This window comes from Drosophila mauritiana, chromosome 2R, assembly GCF_004382145.1.
Source record: "Drosophila mauritiana strain mau12 chromosome 2R, ASM438214v1, whole genome shotgun sequence".
Classification (NCBI taxonomy): domain Eukaryota; kingdom Metazoa; phylum Arthropoda; class Insecta; order Diptera; family Drosophilidae; genus Drosophila; species Drosophila mauritiana.
The window spans coordinates 23,485,296-23,507,034 of NC_046668.1; the positions used below are offsets into that span (position 1 = coordinate 23,485,296).

Consider the following 21,739-nt stretch of genomic DNA (forward strand, 5'->3'; position numbering starts at 1 on the left):
AGCGCACTGACAATGGTGGGTGGTGCGCATGAAAAATAGGTTTTCAACTTGACAAATTTTCATGGTAAAAAGCAGGAAGCAGCACTAGTAGGATAAGAAGTATTTAATACATAACACAGTTAGAAAAAAACAAATATCGCTATTCGGGTTAATCGAGATACGCGGAAATGCGGTTTTCCTATTGCACCACACACGCCAAGTATCCTAGCGCCTTATGAGAATGAAGTCAAATCGGGATCCTAAGTTAACTATAATCCCAGCTTAATCACTGGATCAGTAGCTAAGTAGCATTTTCCGGGATGAAAATATGGAGTTACCTGAATATGTCTAGCGATCCTGATAACTGCTTTAACTTAATCGACATGCATGATCATAAAAAGCAATTTATATTTTTTGCTTTTACTTCTTTTAAGCAGCTGGGATCTGGATCAGAAAAGAAAAAGTGTAACGCCTACCTTCAGAAACGGATTAAATTTTTTCAGACAAATAATCCAGCCTTAAGCATGGCGATTAAGCTTGATCCCCTACCAAGGGGCGTAATATTGACGGATTTTCCTTAAATCCCTCTGTTAATCTCCGGCTTAGAGCGCGACGCGTTTTTTCGCGACTCCGCCTGCATTGTTTTTTTTTTCAGTTTCTTCGATTCGCAAGAAGGCAGGTCTATGGACCGAATGAGGATCATAATTATGGAATTCCTAAATACACTAAGAAGGACAGTCGGCATAGTATTTATCTACCTGTAAGCGTGGGTTCTGTCTTTGCCCCTTGAATCCGAGACTCTTTAGTCACAGGTAGTCAGTATACCAGCCTTGAGTTCGTCGGCAATTAAGAAGTCAAATTTCTCTTAAAAACAAAAAAAAATTGCAAAGTAAAAACAATGCAAAAAATATGTGTAACTGAACTAAATCCGGCTTAGGGATCTTGCGTCATAAACATGACTAGGCAGCCAATAAAATTTGATCATTTGCATGTCACTTCTGCACCGTAAACGCAGCCGACACATCGCGTGAAACTCAGCGTCATTAGCCATCTCACTCTTTCGCATAACTTTTTAAAATTATTGACTTGTCTTTTTTACGAATGCAAAGGAAGTCCTTGTGTACTTCCGCTTTTTAAAGTCCGATTTTATTATCTACCTGTAATCGATAATGACAAACAAGTTTTTTAATTTATTTGATAGAATTTGAGACCAGACCAATCTTAAACAGAAACAAGAAAGCGTGGATATTGTTATATGTACAAATACAACCATGGCCAGATGCGCAAGCTGCTAATTTATTCCCTTCCCTTAACCCTTGCCCTTGCTGAGACCCGGATTCAAAAAAAGCATTGGTTTAATACATGTAGTCGTCATTGTTTGATATTTTTCGGATCGCGTGACATCGGTAACTGAATAAATTGTTCGTGATTTATATATGTAAACATAAAATATATAGAAAACTGAGGTCGAGTATACTTTTTGAGTTCGTTCGAAAGGGGTATTTAAATAGATCTCAGCCGTTCCATAACAGCTTAAGGTTGCGCGGATTAGGACTAACGATTACCGACTGGATAAAGACAAGTTCGAGAACAGAATTCAATCCTGTTCTCGATACTTTGTAAATGGATTTATACTAAATCAGAGGTTCATAATACCTTCTTATGTTTTGCTTAATCTTCGCGAACATGTGGTAACCGCCATTAACGTTACTATCGTTACTATGCACTGACGATAAATAAAAAACCAAACCCTCAAAAATTAGAACAGAAACCCAATCGAGTGTTACAAATTGCTAAAAAATTGTGGGCACACTTATGGGTTGTCAAACAATTAAAAACCCTATCTGCACCCCTACGGATGCTTCATATTACAACCGCTGCAGCCCGTTTTTTAGGTCTTTACTTTTAACTTTTTTCCGCTTTTCCCCCTTTTTTTATTGAACCATTTCCCTTTTGTTGACAACCCTCGTTTTCACTTCATATATTTGTTCAATGATTGATATCTTCTTGCTAAAAAATAATGAAGCTTAAAATGTTTTAGCATAGCGCGTGGTTTCTTTTAAAATAAAGCTAAACGCCTTTATTAGTTTGACGCAACTTCACAAACTTTAATTTTAAAATATAAAACTACACAATAATATTAAAGAATAATAAAAAAAAGGGAAAATAAACTAAATTTGTTGACCCAGGTAAGTTCCCCTATTTCGGACCTTATCGGCGTCCTCGACCATACGCACTTCACTACGCACTACTGCCCCATTCACACGGAAATCTTTATTTCGCTTTGCCAATCAAAATCTAGTCTACTTTTCTTTTACTCGCTTTGATAATATTCTAGTTTAGCGATTGTCGACAAAGTCATTAACGATAAGGCCCGGATCTTATTAAAATCAGTTGAGCTTAAGTGGATTATTCAATATAAAGCCGCTGCTTATCACGCAACCAACCCAAAAAAATTTCTGACTAATCACCGAAACCTAGGAATCGTATGAAGATTTGCTAAAACCGGTCAGCTCAGCCCGAAAGTAAAGAATTTCTTATCAATAGGGTCAGTTTTAAGCGCTTTGCTTGCATATTATTTAATGCCTTCTGCGAATTTTGTTATGGTGAAAGTCTTTCGATGAAGTCGAACATTCGATGACAAAACCATCCTAATTTTACGTAACATTATGCGGAGCAAGGATATGTGTGTGCCTTTCTGCTTTTCTTTGGTTTCACTTTCTTAAAATCCACGGTAGTTCAAATTTACCACCCGGTGAGCTCTGAGCGTCCTTGGCCTACCTACCAAACCAAAAATACCGATCTGCACCCATTTTCAACATAAATTTAACATAGCATGTCCTTGCCATAAAAATCTACATAAAACCATTTAAAAGTCAATCCGCAAAAGTCACAGAAAACGTCCATGCAAGCAAAAAAAATTTCAACGATGCAGCTCTCTAACAGTTTTTTATGATATTTTCTTTTTACCTGAATCCGTTTTTTACTAGTTTCTTTTTACGATTTCTTTTTTAGACGTGTGCCAATAATTAGTTGTCCATTAAACTGAACTTCCACTTTGTGACTTTGCTCAACAGGCTACAAGGAAGACGAAAAACTCACTCAGTCTAGCTGGTAAAAAAAACAGTCGACCTTCTTTCTTACTTTCTGCACTCCTTAAGCCGATGTTTTGTTTACTTCCTGTTTACTCGTACAGCGCACGCTTGAAATTCAACCCCGTCCGCGACATCTCTTTTCATGACTTTTGGCTCTTTTGCTCTCGCTGTTTCATTTTCGCCCAGAACTCCATTGGCGTTCATCCCTCTTAGACATCTTAGTTATTTCCTATAACTCAAATGTTAAAAGGGGAAATGACCAAGGCACATCTGAGTGAGTTTTTGTTGTGCGTCCCTTAGTAACTCTAAAAACTCCTATGTGATCTTTATGTGGTGTAATATTCCTGCAAGTGCAGTTTTTATGAAGGCTCTAAAAAACACAAGCGGAAGTGGTCATAAGCATTAAAAAATGTCCTTTAATGGTCAACACATAGTTTTGATTTTTTATGTTTTATGACTGACTAGAAACGCAAAGGTCATAAAACCCTCTACTCAGCGAAGATAATTCTCATCGACAACCTATGTTAAAAAACCACATCGTCCATATTTGACTCTAGCTGACTATATATCTATGGCATTGAAAGGAACCTCTAGCTGTCTCGTTCGCACCAATTTGCATATGAAAAATTAGCACTTTTAGGTATAAAAAGGAATCGATGAAACCAACTCACTCAACTCAGCGAAGTACCCAGTTTTTACTTTACCTGCTCAGGCTTGGGGATCGTTTTTCGCTTTCGCCGTGATGATTTCCCTTCCTGTTTGCACGCTTATTTGCGTGCGTGTGAGCGGGAGAGCCAATTGAGTCCCGGTCTGCGTGCGTACGAGGGTGAGTGAGAATCTTTCGCCGAGACAGAGCGTACTTATAGTTAGCTCACGCAGCGAATTTGTATCAGTCGTGATTTGGCTCTGTCAGCGAAAGGAACAACCATTTGTTGTGCCACACACAACCGCGTGTAATATAATCGAATCAAACTTCAACTACCTCATTTTGCTAAATCGGTGAATTTTTATAAAAGAAAATTTTAGTGAAATCTCTCTACCTCAAAGTACAAAAGTGTTAAAGAAATTATTCATATCCCTGAAAGTGCGCACAAATTGCTCAAATGAAATTTTGTTGTCTAAAAAACTAAAGCTACAAAACTACAAAGGAGAATATTAAAGGTGTTTGCTGTGTGGGGAAAAACATTGCGCGAGCACAAAATTAGAAGCACAAGAAAAATTTGTTGATATCCATATCAATGCTTCAAGACGCACAAACGCGAAGTAAGTATTAGCCCAAATTAAAAGATTCCCAAATTTGTAAACTATCTGGAAGTTCTAGTGTCCCCGATCACTTTCTCATAATTAAACACAGTTTAGTCCGATATCTTTAGTATACCGAATACAAATTTAAGAAATACAAAACACACTTCTACACACACAGACAAGTTACAATTTGTTTACATGTTTGGACAGGAACCGGCACTTAACTCGTAATCAACCAAAACAAAAACTAGTTAGACGAAAATAGAGAGCTGCGAATATATTAAGAGTCCTCTCCGTACGAAACTTTCTCTCACACATGTATCATATGTAAACATTTTTTCTCTTTTAAACCGTTGCTCTTAGGAAAGGGTCACATCAGTAACTAGACATTTCCAAAAGATAACCCAACTAACTTTTGCTTTTTTTTTAGCCTTAGCTGCTGCATTAGCTGGCATAAAACAAGAGGACGTTCATCTGGACCGTTCCATGTCGCTATCGCCCCCCATGTCGGCCAACACATCAGCAACAAGCGCCGCTGCGATTTACCCAGCTATGGGTCTCCAACAGGCGGCCGCAGCCTCAGCTTTTGGAATGCTCTCACCTACCCAACTTCTGGCTGCAAACCGTCAGGCTGCCGCATTCATGGCCCAACTGCCCATGAGCACATTGGCCAACACTCTCTTTCCACACAATCCGGCGGCTTTGTTTGGGGCTTGGGCTGCCCAACAGTCGCTCCCGCCCCAGGGCACGCATTTACATTCGCCGCCAGCCAGCCCGCACTCGCCGCTGTCCACTCCTTTAGGTAGTGGCAAGCACCCATTAACTTCCCCCAACAGCACTCCCCAGCACCATGAGCCAGCGAAGAAGGCTCGAAAATTGTCGGTTAAGAAGGAGTTTCAGACCGAGATCAGCATGAGTGTAAACGATATGTACCATACATCGGGAGGCCCAATATCTCCGCCTTCCAGTGGCAGCTCTCCCAATTCGACGCACGACGGAGCGGGTGGAAATGCTGGATGTGTCGCTGTCTCCAAGGATCCATCTCGCGACAAAAGCTTCACCTGTAAAATCTGCTCACGCAGCTTTGGCTATAAGCACGTGCTTCAGAACCACGAACGCACCCACACCGGTGAGAAGCCTTTCGAATGCCCGGAGTGCCACAAGCGGTTTACTCGTGACCATCACTTAAAAACCCACATGCGATTGCATACTGGAGAAAAACCATATCATTGCTCACACTGCGATCGTCAATTCGTTCAGGTGGCCAATCTTAGAAGACATTTGCGTGTCCACACTGGAGAGCGTCCCTATACTTGTGAAATCTGCGATGGCAAATTCAGTGACTCCAATCAGCTTAAGTCCCACATGCTGGTACACAACGGCGAAAAGCCGTTCGAGTGCGAACGCTGCCACATGAAGTTCCGACGGCGCCACCATCTAATGAATCACAAGTGTGGCATTCAGTCGCCGCCTACTCCCGCGCTTTCACCAGCCATGAGTGGAGATTACCCCTTGGCAATCTCCGCAATGGCAATCGAGGCATCCACGAATAGATTTGCGGCAATGTGTGCCACCTACGGAGGTTCGAATGAGTCGGTCGACATGGAAAAAGCGACACCGGAGGACGATGGTCCATTGGATTTGTCTGAAGATGGAGCCAGCTCTGTGGATGGACATTGCAGCAGCATAGCACGGCGCAAGGCACAGGACATTCGTCGGGTTTTCCGGCTACCTCCACCGCAAATCCCTCACGTACCCAGTGATATGCCAGAGCAAACCGAGCCGGAGGATTTGAGCATGCACTCTCCTCGCTCTATCGGATCTCACGAGCAAACCGATGATATTGACTTGTATGATTTAGATGATGCCGCGGCTTCATATATGGGCCATCAACAACATTAGGCCATTACCATACCGAATTGTACATAGCCCTAATCAGTTTTCATTTGATGAAATTGACTGGCAATTATTAAAACAAAATTGAAAATTTTGCTATTTCGAAGTGGAAAGTAAAAATTGTTGCAACAGGAATTTAATCATAAGTACAAGTTAAAAGAAATACATACAAAAAAACTTGAAATTGTACAAAGTAAGCCATGCCATATGCTTGTTACCGCCACACCCCACCAAATTAAATCGAAAATGTCGTGCCATTCTTTACCTTAAATTTAAGTTATATTATTAGGTTCGGAATCTTAAATTGTACATATTCAGCTTACGCAGCTGCCAATTGTAAAGTAATCGGCGCTCTAAACATGCATTGTAACAGAAAATGAAAAGACACAAAGTTTAATTAGGATATCTATAAATAATTTTATTTAATTTATTAGCTTAATTTTTTATAATTTAATCAAATTCTTTAAGAAAACAATGCCAATAATCTTCAAATCAAAACTAACTTTAAGTTAAATAATAAAAAAACATTTGTTCGCTAATTGTTCTGTTTGCATTTACTATTTGAAACTATTATTAGATATAAAAACTGAGTTAATCCTGTTTTTTTAAGCTCATTTTTAAATATACACTTTTATATTTATACTTCAATAAATATTTGGTTTAATTGTTGCTGCTTAATATATAAACAATAAATAAAAAAGAAAAACAATGGTAACGTTTATATTTAACTGATTCCGTTTTTATTTGATATTTCAAAAACTTAAACACCGTTTACGCATCCATTTTTGAAAATCGTTTTTTTTTTTTTTTTGTTGCAAACTATAAGAAACGTTAATATATATTCCAAAATCATAAGCTTATGTAGATCAATGAGTATTGAAAGTATAGTAATCCCACTTGTCTTAACACTCGTGACTATTAGTTTTAATTGTAAGACTTGAACCAAATACACAGGAAGAAATTGCTATAACCAAATACCTCCAATACCTCTGTATCGAAATTGTTGTGAGCTAAACAGTATATACATTCAACAATTTGGCAATCGTACAATTCAACTGAATTTATATACAACACTTGGGAATATAAACTAAGAAGCATAAAAAATTTATATGTATTACAATTTTGATGCATATTTAAAAGCACCTAAGTAAGAAATTAATTTTGAATACTAGGCCAATTCAAACTAGATGTAAAAGTATTTAAGGTTGTATATAACAATAATAATTTGAAATAATTTTAGTGTAATTTTTGGTTCTATTCATTGGTAAGCCAATAATCTTACTGCTTTTATTTAAAAACTTTGTAGTCATAATAATGTAACAAATTAATATGTAATTTTCTTTGTTCATTCAAATGTATGGTATACAAGTTCCTCAAGATTAAAAGAATACAAGAGCTATAAACAAAAATAGAGAGTGCACTTCTAATCATTTGAAAGTCAGCGCCCGAAAGACATCATATTAATTGTGTACAGCAACATTCGACGTTTAAACCGATAGATATAATTAAATATATAAAATCACAAGTCAATTTTTATGTAAATAAATTATAACCCTAACTGTGGCTAGGGATGTGCAATGTATCCAAAAATAAGAGTTATCTGTTAATTATGGGGTTTTAATATTAAACCCATTAAAGACATATGATACACTCATACACCTTGTAAAATACGTCAGGAAATATAAACTAGAAAATGTATATTATGGTACATGATTGCATTAGATATGACAGTCTACCATAAAATAAGTAAACGAAACTGTTACTTTTTGTCATAACTATTTCTTCTCTAATTTAATGTTTTACTTTCTTCAATAATAAATACATACGTATGCATACTGATTAACTATGTATTACTTAAAAACCAAAATATATTATGTTAAATTTAAAAATGCGGTCTGAAAAACCCAACAAGAAATACATATAATATATATACATATTGGAATATTGTGTAAAGCAAAAAAATTTATTTATTCGAAAAGAAGCAACCCCGATATAGAAAATTACCCACAGCTTTCTTCGATTTTTCGTAAAAGCGAAAACGGGCAGCATTACATAAATTTTTAATTTATGCAAACGAAGCCCTTTCGCATTATTTTACATTTGCCACAAGACGCCCCACTAATACCGTCGCCACGTTCCTCCCCACGCCCAGCCCCTTTATTCATCCCTTCACTGGAATTTAAATTTACGTCTGCAGGCAACGGCAGCAGCTGAGCAAAAACGAATATAAAAATCGCGCCGCGCAGTCAGAAAATGTCACAGTGTTTTTTCCATTTAATCTCCAGAGAGAGAGAGAGAGAGAGAGAGCAAACATCTACAATGCTATGAAAGAAAGTCGACACCACCCACTCATACCCATCGCCTCCCGTTCAGCCATGCCGCGGAACTGACGCCTTCTCTTCTTTGTGCCCCTTTCAACAGCCAAAAAAGGCTTCATCCTGTCAGCCCCCTATATATAAAATTGTATGTACAAGTATTACATAAATAACGTCTTATGTACTTACACATTTATATACAACGGTGTAAAAGAGTGAGACGCAGGACAAATGCTCACGTTTTGTGCTGCTTATTAGCATTTTAGACTTTCTTCGCTTAGACTTCTGTAAACATACTCTATGAGCGTATACGTATATAAAAACAATTCAATAATTAAAAAGTGAAACGTAATGTTAAACAAATAAAACGTATGATAAAACTGTTTACCCACCATTTTACTAATAAAAGCTTATTATAAATAAGTTTAAATAAGAAACGGGAAGAAACTGGTAAATACCTGTTTTGAGGTGTACATGTACATATATCTTTTTTGAACCCCCAATCCGCAAAGGAATGAAAAAATAAAAACCGCCGACGCGGTTCGGTTGCAACGTCCGAAAATAAGAATTAGGACGCAGACTTCTGCTCGCAAATTCTCCGACTGACGCCTATCCAAGGAAGACATTATTATATGCTCCCTAAAAGTAAACGGACGGATAGAATGAAATATGGATTGGGTGTGGGAGGGGTCACCTCATACTTCCCTTTATTTGTCAGCTTCCATAGTTCAAACTTTTCGAACTCGATGGTTCTATAAGTCCCAAAGTCAAAATCATATGAATTGAATTTACAACTTAAGTGTTAACTATTTTTTTATACCCGTTACTCGAGAAAAAGGGGTATACTATTTTCGTTAAAAAATGGGTAACACATGTAACAAATAAAATTTGTACTAATTTTTAAAGATATGTGAAAAACGTTTTGGCCATGTTATAAAACGCATAACTGAACTTTCAAGTATTTTTGTGGTTCCTTCTGTAAAAAATTTAATTTACATGAATAGAGTTCGTTATACAGTTTTCTTTCTTATGTTTTAAGGTTAGGCTTATCCACAAATTTGTATATATCTTGCTCATCCTTTAGCATAGAAAATAAATTTCTGTAGACCAGAAGCATAAGTCTACCACCTAGGGACAAACAGTATTATTTTAAACAATAGTAAAAAGAAACAAAAACACATGCGAACGACAAGGGTCAATCTAAGCCAGCGGGACCTTCGCAGGTCATGCAAATTTGGACAAACACAATTAGCAAGGGATCGGGATCAAGACTAACTATCTGAGACGTTGCCTACAACCGAATTCTTGCAAAATGGTAGAATATAGGTAGGAAGAAATTACCTCATCTCTTGAAAATGGTACACACCAAGAAAGTGTGTAAGCGAAAAAAGACTCATTATAATTTTACAATTCTACTCATACTAATTACGCTGGAAATTTTCGAGATTGGCCCTTCTTCAAGTACACGTAGAAGAAGCGAAGAAAGAACAAAAAATTACGGCAAGTTAAAATGAAAAACAACCCTCTCAAACAGGACAGCAGCGACTGCGAAGCCTGCCGTGGCGTCAGCAGCAACGATAACGAAAAACTCATTTGCATACGAAGTGCTTTTGCTTTTTCTCCTTACCAATCCCTCAAATTCTTCATTCTGAAGCATGGCGGCAAGAGGCCACCTGCGTCGGAAAGAGAGGGTAGCCTGCGTGCGTCCCTGTTGCACCTTTGCCTTCATATCAAAGAGTTTAATCCTGGTATAACGCAGTTAGAGCCAAGAAAAGCGTCGACCTGGAATGGGGCAAAGCTTCCCGGCTTTTGGTTAGCTTGCTTACTCGCTTCCTTCGCTACTCATTATCAAGCAGCGAGCGTTAAACTCATTGAGACGTTTCCATTTTTGCTTCCCATCGCCCAGCACCCCGTGCAGCAAAGCTTTTTCAAGCGACGGCTCTCAGCGATTTCTTCGACTCATTTATATTTTTCATTTTAGACTCTCAGATATTCAGCAAAAGCTATGTATAAGCAAAACGACATTTTTCCTTAACGAAAATTAGGAACAACCCCTTTTGAATTAGATGCAAAGGAACGAAGAAACAAATGAAGCCAAGAAAGTGAGTATTAAAGAACGTCAGCGTGAAAGCTTAAGAAATGAGCGTATATTATTCATGGAATTAACGTCGTACGCAGGAGAGGAGAAGCGCAAAAACGGGTAACTCTACATGGTATTTTAAAACATTGGTTCAAACGACTTTAGAAGTGTACTTGCCAAGGCTATAAAATATCCATAAGTAAAATGATGGTAATTTTGACTATAAACGCAATTCCAAACAATAGAATATATTTCGAAATATATTTCCTTCGCACATATGAACTTTAGCGTTCTTTATTCACCCTTCATAACTTATCTTTAATCATGAATTTCCTTTTTACAAATTTTATTAACCCCGCAAAATAATCTTACTGCCAATTGTAAACCAAAAGTTCTGGTAAATACATAAACATTCGGTGAATTACTTACGCACTAACCCATATGTTTTTATTTACCGCAAATTTTCGGCAATTTTGGACAAATTTACATGCAAAATCCGCAAGGACTTTGACAGCGGAAATGCCAATTTTCCAACAATGACGACGAACTGCACACGCAATTTTCATGCGGTTTAGCATTTCTATTCCCCCTTGGGAAGGTTGTGGACCCTTTCTTCCCCTTTTACTTTTTGCAAAATTTGTTTAGAAAAAATCAAGTGAAAAAGGTTTGAAAATTATATGGGTGGTGTGGTTCTCTGACGTGTCAGGGAGGAGTGTGGCTTGTTGACATTATGTGTTCCATGGAAAGTGAGCTATCAACGACCTATCATTCACTACACACACTTGAATGTGTTTTTGAGTGTGTGGGCGAGGGCGTTTTGGCAAACTGTTGATACGTCTTTAGCGATTTGTTGTGTGTGGTTTTTCGCGGACTTGTATATTCAACGGGGGCTTTAATCAAATTATGAAAACTGAATCATACATATCAGATGTATCATAGCAAGTTGAATGAAGGTAAGTGGAAACGGTCAATTTTGAGAGAGATACAATTTGAGAACAAAAGGTTTCAGTTGGGTTTCACAATTTAATTATAAAGCTTTACCTATATGTGGGCTTTGGATAGTTTGGGTCAAAAAGGATTTTCTAAGAACACTTATTAAATGTTGTTCCATTAAGCTTCGTTACGAATGCCCATCGTACTCGTATGATATTGCTAGACAGTCCTAATGGATTTGTAATTCGCTTATATAATAAAGGTTCCAGCTTCGGTTGTGCCATTTTCGTCGAAGTCTTTGAACTATGTATAGCAGTAATCTTAGTGTCAAAAAGAAACAAAAGATTTTGTGATGACGTCTCCTATACAACAGGACAAAACTAAATCACGGAATATTTAAATCCATTCGGCTTCCTTTATAAAAATGATAGGAAATGTATAAACGTTAAATCCCGAAATCAGAACGTTAATATCAGGACGCTTGAATTTAGGAATAGGCTCGTCAGTTGTTTTTTTTTTTTTTTTGACAAATAATTTACATTGAATCGACATCGATGCAAGACACATAATCGAATCAATCGAGCTACATAATATGTAGAGATATATGCCCTCAATATAACCCACTTAATTTAATCGTCTGAGGTATTCACCACTAAATATTTAAAACGCAATTAAACATTCCAAAGAACAAATTTTAATTACCTTTTACATCCGCCCAAGTGGCCTGGCACAAAGCAGGGCTTGACGTTATATCCTTTTAATCAGATGACTCCCTAGCACAACAACAACGAAAACATTAATTAAGAGATAGACAAACCCATAACCAGGATGTAGGCAAGGAATAAATGAATTAACAACAGCAACGACTTTGCATAAATGAAAGGATAATCAGCCTATCAACAAAATGGCGTGCAATTAACGTGGAAATGACTTTGTTTGACACTCAAATGAAAGCCGGCATCCTAGTGGAGAGACAAAAGGCTTTGCTTTTCACCATCCTGGCTAGCTGAGGGTTAAATTAGCAAAGGATCCAAAGCGAAGCCAGAAAAAGCACAGTGCCGCGGACATAATTTAATATTTTCCATTAAGCGCGACCAGTAATGAACGAAGCAAAGGCAGGTCTTGAACTGCGCAGACTCTCCCAAGGAAATTGAAGAGCTGGACGACCCTCTCCACCCGTCTCATCCAGCCACCCAAGACGAGTAATTAAGTTTATGCGAAGTACAAAATTAAATTTGCCACCCCTTCTAAGCCACCCTCTTTGCGGCATGGGGTATCATAGCTTTCATTTTGTTCCTTTTTTTAAACGCCTTTTGAAGTATTTGTGTCCCTAGTTGGCGCCCTTCGTTTGCCATAAGCATCTTAACGGCATCATTTGGCTCTGGGTTTCGCAGGTGGCCACGCAGTTTTTCTTAATGTACAAATTCTTATCAAAGTGGTATTACAGATACTGCGCGTAAAATTTTTCTTAAGAACTCCTGCTTATAATTTTTAATTGGAGTTTTAGTGCGCCTAACAACGAATTTCTACCTTGTGAATTTTTTCTGCATGCAGTTTATTACAAAATTTAATTGAATCATATTTGGTATCAAAGAGTTACACAAAAAATGATTTCCGTTTAGTATACTTTATTATAAAATGCGTCCCACACCCACTACGAGCATGAATCAATACATTTAACAGAAGTGATGCATGCAACATACGCGTGAGCGCTGCGTGTTTCATAGACGAAGGCATATTTTGCAAATTAAACAATCGACAAAAAAACGCATTTCTCTATGCGTGCATACTTTATTATCAGCTTCAGAATGGCATATACTGCCGCAATCATCAGAGCTGACACGCTTTCAGTTTGGAGTTGCGCATAATTTAAATTAACCCCTATCAAGGGAGGAAAAAAAACGACCCCACGTCTGCTTTATTTTTTTTCTCATTTATTTTTTATATCCACCGTAATGTATTTTGTGATTAACTTTTGTTTTGCGTGCAAGGCAGCGATTTTGTACCCCTTTGATGCTTTTGAATTTCATAGTGCACTGCCGTTATATTATTTTCTAATTTCAAGATCTTAATGGTTTTACTAAAAAAATATTTTAATGCTTGTCTTTCCACTTAATACTGTATACATTATATAAAACATTATTAGAATCATCTAACCAAATTGACAGTTTCAATATTATAAATATGTACTGCAAAGGGTTTTTTAATTTCGTTTACCATAACAAAAAATAATGTAATATATATTTTTAAATTTTTCATCAGTACAAGGTCTTTTTACCACATCAGCCCAATTTTATCATCTTGAACACATGCTAAGGGACCCACGTTTTTTTTATTGAAATGCCCAAGCACTTTTTCGGATTTAACCCTTACAGAACATACTTGAATATTCACTTGTAAAATTAAAAAAAAAAAAACTGTACCAAAAAAATGAGGCATTTGTGTTTTATGGGGAGATTCTGATGCCGTCAGCTTTAGGGGTAAGTTAAAACTTGATTTTCAAGTCCTAACAGAAACACAAAGCAACAAAATGCAAATTAAAAGTTGTGGAAACCCCTTTTAAAAAGTGCAAAAAGGGTTGTCGCTATCCCAGCCATAGGAGTTTCAATGTTGCCTGGGTAACAAACAGAAAAAATCTCTATGAGGGGTGCTTTGTCGTGTGCCATGCCAGGCACAGCCTCACTTTTTTGAATATTTAATTTTTTGGGTATGCAAATTCCGGCTGCTGGTAAAAAAAAAACGGTATAGACAGATTTCGGCATGTACCTCACAATAGGGATTTATGGAATTTTAAAAGGGTTTCGGTTTTCGATTTTCATATAGTTTTCCCTTCTCCCTTTTTTGCATTCGCATTAATCCCGATTTAGGGGCAGCACATGCAGATGAAGATCAACAACGGATTTTGCGTAAAGAATGCGACCGGCACACGTCATTTTCTTTTCTGTATTTCTAAGAAAGGAAAATTATACTTTCCTTTGGCATTCATTGGGCGTCTCATTTACGCCTATTAGCAATTTAGACAGCTGCTCGCCCAGGTTAAACAGAAAGGCTTGCGGGCTTAAATTCTGGTATTGACAGTTTCCCCTGCCATTTACGTTGGCATGTCCCGCGGTGCTATTGCTCCTTCTGACCCTTGCCAGCTTCAAGCATATCCTGATCCAAATACCTTTTTCATATAGAACGGTCAAACGGTAAAGAAAGGACACATGTTCAAACAAGCCGAAAATTGTACTTGCTTACACACACCCTCGGCCCCATTTTTTCTCCAATAGTTTAGTTTGTATAAGAAATCTGCTTGCTTCCGTGACATCTTTTCAGGTAAATATGAAAAACTGGCAAACACACGTGCACAGCAGGAACACAAAAAATGGTCTTGATCAATATCAAGCAAAAGCTACATAAAGCTACATATGCTGGCCAGGTACTACCACTAGAATATGAATATACATAAAATATATATGAATATATATGGAACATATTTGTAATTATACCCGTTACTCGTAGAGTATAAGGGTATACTAGATTCGTTTAAAAGTATGTAAAAGGTAGAAGAAAGCGTATTCTTGATCAGGCTCAATAGGCGAGTCGATCCGGCCCTGTCCATTCATCTGTCCGTCCGTCCGTCGAGAGTAAATATAAATGCTAGGCGGTTCAGATTAAGCATACAGATTCTAGAAACATAAACGCAAATCAAACTTGTTGACCCATGACCACCGCCCACAAAATTCCCAAAACTTCCTCGCTTCCACTTTTGGAAACTATTTTGATATTTTTTCATATTTTTAAAAGGCTTGTGTATTTCTATCGATTTGCCAAAAAATGATTTGCCACGCTCACAAACCGCCCAAAACTGCGCGCCCACACTTTTATACACTTCAAATTTTTCCCTATTTTCGACACTCTTGTTTTTTGTCGAGTTTTCATTTTTGTACCAATAAACCAATCTGCCTTATCGTAATTTAGACCAAAAACAAATTAACAATGCGAGCTACACATTAAGAGATTTTAAAACTTAGATCACAGTTACACATAGTTTGAATTGTTAATACATTGACATTGTATCGCATGTAGATCTTAAGTATCTAAGATTTAATACATTAGTTTGGCTATAAGATCAAAAACAGCACTCATGTACACATATATGTATGTTTACCGAAAACATAAAATAAAACTGCAAGTTAAATAAGGCTTTAAAGTCCAGGCGTTGCAATTTTTCATTATATCTTTTTTTCCAATATATCTTTGGATGAATAATTATTTATTAAAATTGAACATATGATGATTAAAGGATTTGTATCACTCCTCGAGTTTGCCTACTCATGATTTAACCTAACATAGGTTATGGAATTTTTTCTTTCTGTTTTTAAATCTCAAGTAATTTAACTTATTTTTTTAGTCGCGTGACTTTTTTGTAATTGACGGTGGCTTTTTATTAGGAAAGCTCCGGAATGAAAGGATGTGAAAGGGGTGGTAAGAAAGAAAATAAGAACTACCCCTAAAAATTCTGAAAAAAGTTGTGTCAAAGGTTTTTTGTCTAGTGGCTGCGGGATCTAGCCAAAAAAAACGACAGCAAAAGTCACGAGAGGGGAACTTCTCTGGGAGTAAGCGTCAAATCCAATTTTCAAGTAAGGAATGGCAAAAGAGAAAAAATCGATGCGGTAATTATACCCATTACTCCTGGAGTAAAGAGGTATGGTTTTAATGTTCGAAATATCATATATCATATCATATCATATCAATATAATGTTGGAATATCAGATTTACTAAAAAAATTATTAAAAGCTAAAAGGGTTTAAACTTTACTAGAGTGTCACAGTCTTTAATTAATTAATCAAAGAGATACCGCAGAACTTCGAAAACAACATTTTTTTTGTGAATCATCTTAAAAAGTGCATGCATTATGTCTTTTTGATTTTTAAACTAAATAATCTTAATAGTCTAACAACATAAATTCCCAGAAACTTAACGGTGTTTCCTATTAATTAAATTATAAATAACAAACTTCGATCTTACTTTTAAGTAAAAAAAAATCAGCGACAGCTGCCCATCAAGAAAAAACTGTCTTTCCATTAGAAAGTCAAATACAACCCTACATTTTTGTTGTCTTTCAAATATAATATTACACAATTAACATTAGGTTTAATACCGGCAAGTGCAGATGGGAATACGCAGAAGTGGAAGACAGCGTAAGGAACCAAGAATGGGTGTGGAATAAGCAACGTTCACGACATACACAGAAAGTTACTGGCAACCGTTTTAAGAACCGGACCGACACAGCCAAAAGTAGCTGGCACAGCCGCCATTTAAAAGGGGACATTGAAAAAAAGGTGCCACCCTCGAAGCTGGGGTAGGAAAAAAACTGTATACCTATTAAAAATATAAAAGCGAAAACAACGAAAACCGCGCGTGTAAAGCAAGAGTAGAAAATTTGAATGAGCTCGCGCCAACGACGTCTTCGAGTGCGCAGCCTTCGTCAGCGTCGGGAGATAATGTGGAAAATTGTGTTTTTCTCCTTGTGCTCTTGCCCATGCTTCCCACTTATTTCAGCCAAGTATCTAGCTCATTTGTAAAGGGTGAATAAACTTAACAGAAATAGCAGGAAACATAACAAAAGATTTTTTTAAAATTTATCTCGGCACCAGGGGTTTATAACATTTAGGCAACTTACCTACTTTATTTTAAACACGCCTAATATATCGGATATTGACACATACGTTCCTTTAACTACAAAACCGCATAATGTCTCACATCTTTTTTTGCCATTCCTCAATGTTAGTTCGTCAATAATGCCGTTTCGTCTGCTGCCTTACTTGATTATTCTCAAAGCTAAGGGTTGGAGTTCGTTACCACCACAGTTGATCGATATTTTAATTTTATTTTTTCGCAAGTTTCTATTCCTTGTACTTCCGCACTCAATGTCGTTACCGTAGATTGGTATAAAGCAAGACTTTACATTTTTCGACAAGGATGTTGAGTTAAGTTTGTGAGTTAAGTATGAGCGGCTTGTATTTATTTGAAGCCCTTTGGATCTCTCCATGATCCGCACCTATAACTTCCTTTCTGGCTATGTGATTTATAAGTTATATTTTCTTGCACTATTCGTTTAAAAACAAGTGAGAATGCTATTGTAGACTTCCCGGACTATCAGATAACCGTTACTCAGCTAGTGTGAATGTATACGCGAAATTTCACTCTATGACTCTAGAATCTGTATGCTCAATATCAACCGTCTAGCTTTTAGTTCCTTAGATCTCGAAGTGCAACAGCATTTAACTTGGTTGAATATACTGTAGTGACTTATGACAAAATACGTGCTTTCAAATATTGAAGTGGTCTTCGTTGACTACGTACAATAAAAAGCTTTTAGACACTGCCTATAGTGAAACTACCTAAACAATTACGCCTATTATTACGGAGATAAAAACTTAAAAGGTAATGCATAAAAACACCAACACGAAGAATTAAGAAAATAATAAAGAATGTTTTTGTTTTAAAAGGAAAGAACACTAAAAGTACATTGCTATTTCGCCTTCCTTCGTGTTCTCCGAACCACATCGAGTAAAAATGTCATAAAATTTGAAAGCAGGCGACAGACAACCTTAGAGGGGATGCGGGGTCAGAAAAGATGAAGCAACATATGCCTAGTAAGCAAGGATCTGCAAATTTCTTCGCTCGGGCTTGGGGTGCCCTTTGGACATTCCCTGATACAGACATTTCTTTTAATGCAATTAGGTGAGTGCCCGAAAATTCAAGGAATAATTCAGATTTGACAACGTTTCACTTGACGCAGGCAAATTTTGTTAATGTGTTTTCTTGGTACAAAAACACATATGAATATTTTACAGTTCATAACATGAAACATGGTTTTGCGATAGAAATTAATGAAAAGAAATTTGTGTGCTCATCAATGTCAAATGAAATATAAACAAACTATTTTGAAATTTTATTTGAACGGTAAAGTCGAGTTTTTAAAGGAATCTGATCTATACTCTGCGAGTATCGGGTATAATAAAGAAACTCTTGTTGACATGTTCGAAATAAAATCTCAACAAGGGACTATTTTTGACTTTTTTTATAAGGTGGTCGAAGTTAGCTTCCTTTAATTTGTTAGTTGTCGCCTCCTTATAAAAAACATTACTCAAATTATATGTTTGGTGCTTTTAAAGTCGATTATTATGTAAAAATTGTATTTAATCATATTCAAAGGGGGAACTGCGTTAATTAGGACACAAAAAATATGTGTTACTAAAGTAATGTTTTCTATATAAATGTGACATTTTTATACCCGTTACTCGTAGTTTAGACTCTTTAAAGGTTAACCGTATACTTTTAAATTTATTGTGTACACAATTAGATTATCAATGTAAAAAACTTTTGAAAGCTACTTGTTGTGACTTTGGCAAAAGAGTTATTTTTTGTTATATTTCATAGTGCCTCAGAAGGTGAGTCGGATCAGCCAAACGTATATGAGGTTTGCCCAAAATTTCGCATAAATATATCTTATTTGAAATAATGCCACATCGCGTTAAAGTTAGAAAAAATACGATACAAACACGTTAAAGTTTGACCAATAGAATTTTGTTGTTTTTCGTGGCGAATAGGTATGTTTCCAGACTGAAGATAAATGGCAATGGAATTAATTAAGTTGTTAATTTCCTATTAGGCACTATACGCTCTGCACGTAACAATCAGAAACAACACAAATAAGTGAGAGCTTAGGATGGAGTGTAAGGCACCCTGACAGCACTTGACAAAATTATGTGCCTAGTGGCAACATTTAACCTTTCAGCGTGGTGAAACAGAAAAAAAAAAAACAACCATACACAAACGCTTAAGGCGAGGGCACAGCCCTTCGGTACAGCACTCCCTCCTACTCCAATTCTAGCTTGAACTTTAGCTCTCTTTTTCCGTTCAGTCGTCACATATGCGTATGTGGCCACAGAAGCGGCACGCGTAAGCATTTAGTGCTGACTTCCCCGTCTTACTTCCGTGCCCATATACATGTGTGTTATATTTGCATAAAAATCTTACACAGAAAACATTACAAATCATTGCCTTTCACCTTCTGCGACCGCACATACGCTTCACCCTCAAAACACTAAAGGATTCGCATGACCTCCCTCCAACACATACAAGTTATCCAGCCCCTCTTCGACTCGTTTCTCATCGCTAATAGACCGTAATAAATGTCATGTTTTTTATGATACGTCTAAGCTACTCCTTTCAGTGCTTTGAATTTCCATTGTAGTTTGTGTTGAAAAGGAGTGGGGGGGGGAGGGCATCCATGGCAATTCTCGCCTTTTGGCTGGAAAAAGAAGCTGTTTACTTAAAAGTATACCAAATTGTATTTAAATGTAAAAAACAACGAACTTCTTCTTAAGCTAACAGATATATTCAAGCTAATCCTGCTTTGATATATTCACTATTTCAAGCTACGTGCAGTTTTTCGCTATTTTTTGACCAAAGCCGATATTAACCTTAAACTTGTAACTTATACCTAACAAAAAATATATGGAAAATAGCTGGGAGATACAGTGGACCCCAGGGGTTTGAGTGGTTCTAAAGAGAGGGAGGGAAAACCTTTGTTTTAAACATTTTTAAAGGCCTTACTCTCCTTGCACGGGCCGTTTTCGTTCCCTTTTTCATTCCACTTAGCTAGTCACCTCCTTCATTATTTCTGCCGCTTCTTGTTGTTGTTTTTTGTGCCGCTTTTGCTAGCCTACGTGCTCTTTGCTTAATTTTAAACACCCCTCATTTGCATAAATGAATTATTTTCAACCCCAAAGAAGCACCAACAAAAAAATTAAGATTGAAATAAGGAGAAGGCAAGCAAGGAAATGAAAATGAGAATCAAAATGAAAAGCAAGGCAAAAATTGCTGTGCATGCGCAAATTTTTGAAGTGCAAAGCGCTTTTATGGAGTAATCGTGGAGAGGTTGGGAAGAATTAGGCTGAATGACACTTAGATACTTCTAAGCTTAATGGTAACTGGCCAAGACAAGAGTTTAGGTCATAAAAAGCCCAAAGGAAAATAAAAATTTTTATAAATTTTAGTATTGCTTGCATTCCTTGCTATTCTTCTGATAACCGTTAAACGCAAACAATTAAAAATGTCAGTTAAAAGGAAAAAGGCTACACAAAGGGCATAAACGTAGTAAAGACCAGGTGTATATGTGTCCTTTGGAATTGCCCCTCCCCATTAGTTTCATGGCATGAAATGACACAATTTCAATTTCAGTTTCCATTTTTTAACAAGGAAGTAGACTCATATTCCCTTTCTCAAAACGAAAGGCAACACCGTAGTGCAACTGCACACGTCAGATCCCAGCCTTTGATTGACCTGAGTATCACCCCCGCAATGAATGGGTACTTGCCAGATTGTCCGTTTTTCTCCTTTTCTTTTCCTTGCATCTCTCATTTTTTGCAGTATTTGTTTGTTTAGCAGCCAAATGTCAAGCGGGCGTTGGTTTTATTTTTTCCATCCGCTTCATTGTGATCCTTTGATCCACAGTTGCAATTCATTTTGGGCCCGTTCAAGAGTTAAGTCTATTGTAAAGAAGAGGGTACGTCACTGTCTGTTCCAGTAATGCTCTAAATGAGCGTAAAATATTAGGCAAGATTGAGTTAGGAGCACATTGAGGTCTTAAATGGCTACCTAACTGTCCAACCCCAAGCCTTTAATCAATCATTTCGGGGTTGTCTCTCCTCCGAGAATAGAGATCTATCTTTTTTTGTTTGTGGGCTTCGCAGAGATATTAAAAATAGTAATGATAATTTTGGCGTTGGGTCTGTAGATAAAACATATTAATTACTAATGAAGAATAAGTGAGTGTTAATATCGCTGAATACATATGGAGCTTTTAAAGAAAAATTTTCTTTGTTTTATAAGCCCAATAAAAAATATTTTTTTGTGAAACACAAAGCAATTTCGATTTATTATTATGTACAGATATTATGGAACTATACATACATGCTTTTACATATGAGTCTTGATTTGAGTTGTTACTGCTAGCCTTTGTTCAAGAGCAATCTATTGCGGGTCTCCGAAATTGTTCGCAGCTCGTCAAGATTTCAGATTAAATGAGCAGGGAACCGACAACTTATTTAAATAGGCGATAAAACTCGAATTAATAAATAACGTATGCTCTGGCCGTCGATTTTATTCGTTTCACTATGTAAACTTGTCTATATTAAAAC

The 21,739-nt window shown here is 36.9% G+C and overlaps 1 protein-coding gene across 1 annotated transcript; it reads left to right on the forward strand.

Annotated features, from left to right (window-relative positions):
* Positions 1-3,974: 3,974 nt before the first annotated feature.
* Positions 3,975-6,804, forward strand: LOC117138690 (protein krueppel). The gene is made up of 2 exons (XM_033300948.1): positions 3,975-4,337; positions 4,750-6,804. Exons 1-2 carry the CDS (start codon positions 4,313-4,315, stop codon positions 6,219-6,221), a joined length of 1,497 nt encoding a protein of 498 aa, XP_033156839.1. The 5' UTR covers positions 3,975-4,312; the 3' UTR covers positions 6,222-6,804.
* The last annotated feature ends 14,935 nt before the right edge of the window (positions 6,805-21,739 follow it).

Excerpts from the sequence above, each read along its gene's own strand:
- LOC117138690 (XM_033300948.1), top strand. The coding sequence starts at position 4,313 with ATGCTTCAAGACGCACAAACGCGAA. Across the intron at positions 4,338-4,749 it reads TCAAGACGCACAAACGCGAA|CCTTAGCTGCTGCATTAGCT; the intron begins GTAAGTATTAGC and ends CTTTTTTTTTAG.